This window comes from Otolemur garnettii, unplaced genomic scaffold (assembly GCF_000181295.1).
Source record: "Otolemur garnettii isolate 467f Iridium unplaced genomic scaffold, OtoGar3 scaffold00147, whole genome shotgun sequence".
Classification (NCBI taxonomy): Eukaryota; Metazoa; Chordata; class Mammalia; order Primates; family Galagidae; genus Otolemur; species Otolemur garnettii.
In genome coordinates, this window is record NW_003852542.1 from 3,407,875 (window position 1) to 3,416,404 (window position 8,530).

The window sequence follows — 8,530 nt, forward strand, 5'->3', positions numbered from 1 at the left end:
TTTTTTAAGCAATAAACAAGTGCATTTCATTTCTTACCTTAAAGTGTGTTCACTGTGGGTATTTTTATCTTCTCAGTCAGTGTGATGTGAGGGTTAGGAATAGGTCCTTGATTACTTAAGTAAGATGCCAGAGAAACCAGCTATGCTAATGTAGAAGGAAGATGTGAGCTGGAAACAGGAAAGAGAAGCCTGTTCTTTTTCATTCTGGGAGACTGGCGGAAGGAGAAGGGAAGAGGATGAAGTGGGAGGGTAGTAGGGCTCAATCTGCATGTTTGCTGAGGAGTTTGTCTGAAACGTCTCCATGGTGGATCAGGAGACTTGGCAGGAGGGGATGGGAAGGTGAGCCCAGTTTTGGCTGAATAAGAGCCCTGAGGACTGCAGTGGCAAATGCTAGCAGGACATAGGTGCTACTCAGTAGACAAGGGACATTCCAGAGACCAGAGGGGCCAAGGAGCCTGAATGGAATGGTATCTAAATGGAAAAGTTGAAGTGATGAAATGGTCATCCCCTCTTCCATGCAGGTGTGTAAGGCTCACTCTTCCCTGTACGCCTGCATTGCATCTGGGAGAGGAGGATGGGGATGAGAGACTGAGAGAAGTGAGAGACTTGGTGTTTAACCCAAGTTAGTTACTGAACATTATTCAAAAGGTCATAGTTCAGTCTGGATGGAAGATTTAGCTCTTCTTTTTCCCTATAATCCACCAAATGGAGACTTAGATGAAGAACCATATGAGTTATAAAGGATGAAAGAACTGGATTTTCCTTGTACATTGGAGGAAACTGTAAATCAACAAGCGGCTATGGCGTGTGTGTGTGTGTGTATTTCTTAACCACTCACATTTTGGCTATTGGAGAAAACTCCCTCAGCAGTGATAGTCCAATCTTTTGAGTCTTTTGGGTCTACAGAGATGTGATCATGTGTCCCTGGCTTTTCCTTTTACCATTTGCCTCAGGCTATCCCAAACCCTCAGTTCTTTTGTTCAGCCAATTGCATCCCTGGTCCCTTAGTCTCAGCAGATTACCTGCTTAGCATTTCACAGTAAAAGTATAAGCTTTATGAAGCTTGGAAAAAAAAAAAAAAACCCTCAACCCTCCTAGATGTCAACGGGACTGTATTTAATAAGTACACTATCTCTCTAGCCACCCATTCATCTCCCCATCCCTTCTCCACCGAGTCCTCCATCTTGGATTTATTGACTAAAGTGCTTCCTAAAATAACTGACTCCATTTGCTTCATCAACAGAACTCTCTCCCCAACTAGAGATTATTCTGAGGCCTGTTCCTAGGAGACAGGAAATCACATCTCATTTTCTTCTAGGGGTTTTAAGAGCATCCACAGGTCCCAGTCACTGTTTTTTTTTTCAGCCTCAATTTTCTTTTTCCTACAATGATGTTTCTTCAATGGTTCTTCCAACCAAGAAAAATGGATTAAGAAATCTAAATCTACTGCCAGTCTAAGAAAAGTGCAAAAATGCAACTCAGGAAGATTGCTTAACTCAACAGAATCAAGGTGAAAATAATTTAGCCATTTCTTCTGGGTGAAGAAAAATTGAAATGGATTCTAGAGCAGAACTGTTCAATAGAATTTTTACAATAATGAAAATGTTCCTTAGCTGAGCTGTTTAATAATGGAGCACTAGAAATGTGACAAGTGCAACTGAGGAACAGAATTTTAAATTTTATTTAATTTAAATTTAAGGAGTCATGTGTGGCTAGTGGCTATTGTTTTGGACAGTGCAGTTCTAGAGACATCACAATAATGAAGCCAACGGAAGTTCAGGAAAAAGGCTGGTTAAAGTTACATTGGGCCAGAACCCATTTGTTCCCCCTGCTTCTGGCAGTTGAAACATCATGGCGTTATAAGCTCCTAGTCCACAAATGGAGAGCTCCAATGTTAGAAGAGCTTTTCAGGCAAAGTCTACTCAATGAGCAGGTTAGACACTTGCTTTTTGTCCAGTTCTGTGAGTTTATTCCTAAAATTCTCATTGTATACAGATTCCTGCAATTATTTATTACCTGGAACCCTGGTCCGGACAGAAGCAACAAGTTCTTGAACAATTTCATCATTGCTTTTCCCCTCACCACCAGAAGATGACCTTGGCTGAACCTCAAGTATGGTGTTGATTAAGGTGCTGGTCTCTTTGTACTAGAAGGGCAGTAAGAGACAGAACAGTGAAGACTCAAATTCTCAAAACATAATTTTGCAGTACATGTAATTTACTTACAGAAAGAAAGGCAAGTCTCAAAACCAAGAATATTTATTTTATTTTATGGTGGTAAAAATGCCTAACATGAGATCTACCCTCTTAACAAATTTTTAAGAGTACGATACAGTATTGCTGACTGTAGGTACAATTTGTACAGAAGATCTCTGGAGCTTATTCATCTTGCTCCACTGCAACTTTATGCCTGTTAATTAGTAACTCCTCATTCCTTCCTCCCCCACCTCTGGCAATTGCCATTCCACTCTTCGATTCTGTGAACTTGACTATTTCAGATAACTTTATGAAAGTTGAATCATTCAGTATTTGTATTTTTGTGATTAGCTTAAGGAGACTTTATTTTTTATGTTGAAGCTAGAGTTGGTAAAATGTAGTCATTGGAAATGCCCAATAGAGAGTTTTTACTATTACATGTAAAAAATGTTTGTTGAACAGTAGTGTAAATGTACCTAATGTCAATGAACCATATGTTTAAAAATGGTCAGAATGGTACATTATATGTTATATATATTTTACTACAACGAAAAACAGTTACTTTTTTTCAGTTAATCAGTTAAAAAGTAGTTGCAAAAATGAGAAATAATCATCAAAACACAGTTTCAGGACATATTTATATTTAGATAACATTTTTCTCAATTAGAAAAGTATTATGGATTATTATGGAGAATTTGGAAAACAAAAAATGCATAATTCCTACTTTTTAGAGATAATTATAATTATGGTTTAATTATTCATAATTAAATGTAATTAAATAAACAATCTTTAGTTTACTCTTAGACATTTTGTCTATGTGCATATAGTTTACAAAATTGAACTCAGAATTTATGTCATATTCATTCTTTTTTCAATATCATGAGCCTTCTTTCATAATCAAAAAAATCCTAACTATGTCTTTAAGTGACTATCTAATGCTTTGTTGTATGAATATACCATAATTAATATAGTTATTTATCTACATTTTGGACATTTCTAGTTTTTTGATTTTTTTTTTTTTTTGAGACAGAGTCTCATTATGTCACCCTTGACAGAGTGCCATGGTGTCACAGCTCACAGCAACCTTAAACTCCTGGCCTCAAGCAATTCTCCTGACTCAGCCTCCCAAGTAGGTAGGACTACAGGTGCCCACCACAATGCCTGGCCACTTTTCTGTTGCAGTTGTTATTTAGCTGGCCCAGATTGGGTTTGAACCCACCAGACTGGGTGTATGTGGCCGGTACCGTAACCACTGTATAATAGGCACCAAGCCTAGTTTTTTGATCTTATTTGATCCTTAGAATAGAATATCTGTATACAAATTTCATCTGCTATTTTTAAAATTTTTTAAATGATAGATTATGGAAGTATTACTACATAGAGTAGTTTCTAAAAACACTGTAGCAATCATGTTCCTAACAATAGTGTATCAGAGGGCTCATCTTTCTGTGTCTTTGCAAGAATTAATAATACAGAATCTTTTTCAATTTAATAAATAAAAAATAGCTTCTCATTTTTTGAACTTCTTTGAGGATTAATAGATTTAAACATTTGGAAAAATATGTTCTTTAGCCATGATTTTTAGTATTTTGTAAATTATTAATTTATAAAAGATATGCCCATAATAAGGAGAGTTAACTTTTCTAGTTTATTTTTAATGTTTTGGTTTGCCTTTTTTTAATGAAAAAAATTTTTTTGAGGCAGTCTTATTCTGTTGCTCTGGGTAGAGTATAATGGTGTCATCATAGCTCTCAGCAACATCAAACTCCTAGGCTCAAGTGATCCTCTTGCCTCAGCCTCCTGAGTAGCTGGGACAACAGATGCCTGCTATAACATCTGGCTAATTTTTCTGTTTTTAGTAGAGATAGAGTTTCACTTTGCTCAGGCTAGGCTAGAACTCCTGAGCTGATACAATCTACCCATCTCGGCCTCCCAGAGCGCGGGAATTATAGACATGTGCCACTGCACCTGGTTTTTTTTTAACCTTTTTGATATAGTCACTTTTATTGGCTTTTTAAAATGTGATTTATTTTTAGCAGTGATTTTTTTTTTTTTCAGTTTTTGGCCAGGGCCAGGTTTGAACCCACCACCTCAGGTATATGGGGCCAGTGCCCTACTCCTTTGAGCCACAGGCGCTACCTAATATGATTTATTTTTGATGTGATTCGTTTTTCATGTTTGAAAAATTTTATTCCAAGGTCACTTTTGACATATTCATTAGGTCCTAAACACAAATGTAAAGTTATTTACTTAATGTTATAGTTAAATAGTTTGTTTTATTTGCTCAGTGCCAGTCACTTAATATTATAACTTTTTCATTTCAGTTCTTGACATTTTGTGAGTTGTGATGCACTTAGGACATTTAGTGCAGCCAGCATAGTATTATTATACTTCCTATGATAGTCAGCTAGAGACTTCTAGTTCAGACCAACTCCCAGTTCTCTCTTTAGTGAAGACCACATTCTCCCTCATCCTTGCAGTTGGGTAGGTCACATAGCCCAAAACAACTGTAGGAAAGAGAAGGAATAACTGGGATGAAGAGAACACAAACCATGTGGGTCTCAGGTAAAGGGTGGCAGAATATGCCAACCCCAAATATGCCATTTAGACCTCAAGATTACTTTGAGAAAAGGCAAATTTGAAAAACAGCAAGAAGGGTATTCTAATCTTCCTCTTTCCTGAAAACAGGAGATAAATACTGCCATGTGAAAGATGCCTTCCCTTTACAAAGACACATTCTTTGATGGAGAGTTACAGCCAAGAGAATTCTGTACAAAACGACCTTGTTAAAATAATTCTTATCTTCCTTTAGCCTTCCCATCTAATTTAGTTACTTTTCCACAATGGCATCTTTTTTTTCAATCTGATAAAAAGCACAACTTCTTTGGGTCTTCATTTCTTTATGAATATTATGCAAAACTTATATTAAATGTGCATGCTTTTCTCCTGTTAATCTCTCTTATGTCAGTTTAATTCTCAGGCCTAGTCTGGCCCCCATGAGGACAGAGATGGGGCTTTGCCTCTGCTTCTCTAATGTCCTCTCTCCTGTGTGGGCCTGGCTGTATCTCCCTACATTGCCTTCATTCTTTCTTATGGCAGAAGAATGAATGGCAAAGTAGGGAGACCTATGTGGCAGATGGGAGTGGGGTGGGTGTGTCCAGGACAAGGACTCAGACAGCTGCTGATATGCAGTCTGCTGGGCAGGGGCTAGAGGGGACAGAGAAAGTACCATCCCCCTACCCCCAGCACCTGAACACACTATCTCAGGAAGGGGTCCTGTTTAATTCACATGGGTCATGTGTGTACTCCTTGGACCAATTGGAGTGGCCAAGGGAGGGAGTGCTTTTTTATACTAATGGCCTTTTCTATAATAATGAAAAATCATTTACCTGATTCAGAATTTTATAATCATCTTCTAATGTTTCAGGAAAAAAAATTTTTTTTCAATGTATCTTTGATCAGAAGATACCTTTTTCAGAAGGTATCTTTGATCCCAGGTATCTGTAACTCTACCAACACATGTAACTTTTGGCCAAGCCTGATCACATGTCTGCCTCTATAGAGGTAGAAAGTGGTTGGGAATCTTATCAAAATTTCATGGAATGGGGAGGATGGAGTTTCCCCAAAGGAGAGAGATGGGAGTGGGGCATAGATGAACCGGAATCATGGAGAAAGGGAGGCTAGGCAGGAAAGCATACCAGGGCTCACTAGATACCTGCTGTTTCAGTTATTCTGAAACCACTGGAAAAGATTTAAAAAGACACTGCAGGTACCCACCACCAAGAACTTTACCCCATCAACAGTGCTGTCCTCACAGGATGCAGTAAGCCTTCCTATATCCACACTGCCCTATTCCTTTACTTGCCCTCCCCTCCGCCCTCCAGAGCAGATAGTCAGAGGAACAAACATTGACAGTAGGTTTAGTCATCATTTTTTCCTCCTAAAAATAGAATAAGGAAAACCAAGATGCATTATTCTTACTCCCAGCTGAATGGCAAAGTGATCTTAATGCCAGAGAATATGAAAGAAGGTGTGTGAACCTTGACCTCTTGGTGCTCTTTCTAGAGGTTCCACTGTTGTTTTGCATGGGTTCCTTGATGTCTAGGCAGATTTCACCCTCTGACACTTACAGGGACAAATTTAGGTTGAACAGAAGGATGGTTCCCCTCAGGTTCATGAAACCAAATTTAGTTCCTGACATTTAGTTTTCCAGCACCCTTAGGGGCACACCCCATTTCATGGCTTCAGTTCACCTGCAGATGCCTGTGCTTTGCAGATGATGGAAGTGGAAGGGTAGGCAGTGCCCAGGAAGCCTTGAGTGCCATGCTGAGGAGCTTGGACTACCCTCAGGTAATAGTGCAACATCAGGAGGTCTACACAGAGGAGTAAAATAATCCAGTTTGCTCTGTGATTTGATACTGTGATCATGCTTTTAACAAACAGTGTTTTATCTGCTTTGCACATTTCTTACTGTATTTTAAAATCTAATGGTGTGCAGATTCTCAACTTTTGTGTAATGAGACAAAAGTGCCCAGCATGGAAGGAAATGGGCAAAAAAGAAGGGGCTGTGCTCTCATCCAAAGCCCCATGCTATGCATGGACCACGAGTAGGTAGGTTATGCACAAGGCAGACAGCCTGAGGATGGAGGGGTTGGGCAGAGGAGAGACAGGGAAAGTGTATGGTAATCCTAGGATTCTGTGAAGGATCTGGAAGGAATAGGCTTAGCTGGAACCAAATGTTGAAGTCAAAATGAAATGATGATCTTATTTGTTTATTTGGGAATTTTATAATAAAACTTACAGGGGGCTCGGCACCTGTGGCTCAAGCAGCTAAGGTGCCAGCCACATACATCTAAGGTGGCGGGTTCAAATCCAGCCCCGACCCTCCAACCAACAATGACGGCTGCAACCAAAAAATAGCTGGGTGTTGTGGCGGGTGCCTGTGGTCCCAGCTACTTGGGAGGCGGAGGCAGGAGACTCACTTGAGCCCAGGAGTTGGAGGTTGCTGTGAGCTGTGAAGCCACGGCACTCTACCCAGGGGGATAGCTTGAGGCTCTGTCTCAAAAAAAAAAAAAAAAAAAAAACTTACCGGGACAGTGAGGTGATTACTGATATTTTGAATTTATATTCACAACAAAATATATATTTTCAGTTTAAGGACCACATACCTGGAAAACTAGGTTGGCATTTTCATGCATTCCAAAAATTTCTGGGTCATCTATCAAAGGCAGATTTTCAATGTAGTCCTTAAACTCCTGTAGGCTGTCAGCCTTGGGTGCAAAATAGATGCCTGTTATTAAAAAAAACACAGAAGACAAATACGTCTTAAATAGATTGGCTTTGATTGCCAAGTCTGGCTCTTCTCTGTCTGGTTCAGATGGTGGCTGCAACCAGCTGCCTCATGCAGAAGAGGGGATTGTGTTTTTCTAAACTTCCTTGCTTTCATTGCTATGTCTAGTTTTGTTTCCTTTTCTTGAGGCCTTGAGCATCTGTTATTGTCTTAACTTTTCAGGATCGCTCCTCTGAACATTTCAAAATTCTGAGAATCCAGGGATATGCCACTGAAAGGTGTGCCCCACTAAGGACTCCAGATTTATGCTTGTGTTAGAGATTGCTTTCCTATTTGTTTGACAAACAACAAAAACTCTCTCCAATTTCCCAAACGAAATGATACATTTACAAAACATTAAGATCTAGGGCTACTCAATTTTCTGTAGTGGTTTTAGGACATACAGTTGAGTCTTATCAATTTTTAGGGTCAGTCCCTTACCAATCAGTGGTAGGAGCTTTTATGAGTTCACTCTGTACTAATCAGATCGCTCTTTGCAGGGGGGATGAACACTCAGGACCATTAATCTATTTGCTGTCTGACCCATAATGAGCTATCACCAACTCACAAACCTGTTTTTTACTTAACTTGCTGTAATAGAAATTTTCTTTGATTACTTATAAAATATACTAGAGTGTAACTTTGAAAACACATTTAGAAACAATGCAATCAACTTTAAAGCAGAAATAATTCCAAGTGGTTACTGCACACCATGTATCTTTGTGCTCTATTGAACCAGCTCTGAAGGTCAAGTGTGTAGTTGGGGGAAGAGGGACTGGTTGTGAAGACTGGGCACAGACAGCCCCTGTGTGGGAAACTGAGATACTGTCAGTGGCTTCTTGAGAAAAGCTTTTTTTATAATAATGAAAGATCATTCACCTGATTCAGAATATTTATAATCATCTTCTAATGTTTCAGGAGAAAAAAATTTTTTCAAGACAGTACGAAGGCATCTTTGATCCCAGGTATCTGTGACTCTACCTCCATATGTAATTTCACCTGAAAA

At 39.1% G+C, this 8,530-nt stretch overlaps 1 protein-coding gene across 1 annotated transcript in view; it reads right to left on the reverse strand.

Annotated features, from left to right (window-relative positions):
* DNAH6 (dynein axonemal heavy chain 6) overlaps positions 1–8,530 on the reverse strand; it is a 302,446-nt gene that overhangs the window by 16,210 nt on the left and 277,706 nt on the right. Inside the window, exons 68-70 of the mRNA XM_012811001.2 lie at positions 8,404–8,523; positions 7,364–7,485; positions 2,017–2,146 (exon numbers count right to left, since the gene is read on the reverse strand). Coding sequence (XP_012666455.1) covers positions 2,017–2,146; positions 7,364–7,485; positions 8,404–8,523 — 372 coding nt within the window. The remainder of the gene's footprint in view (positions 1–2,016; positions 2,147–7,363; positions 7,486–8,403; positions 8,524–8,530) is intronic.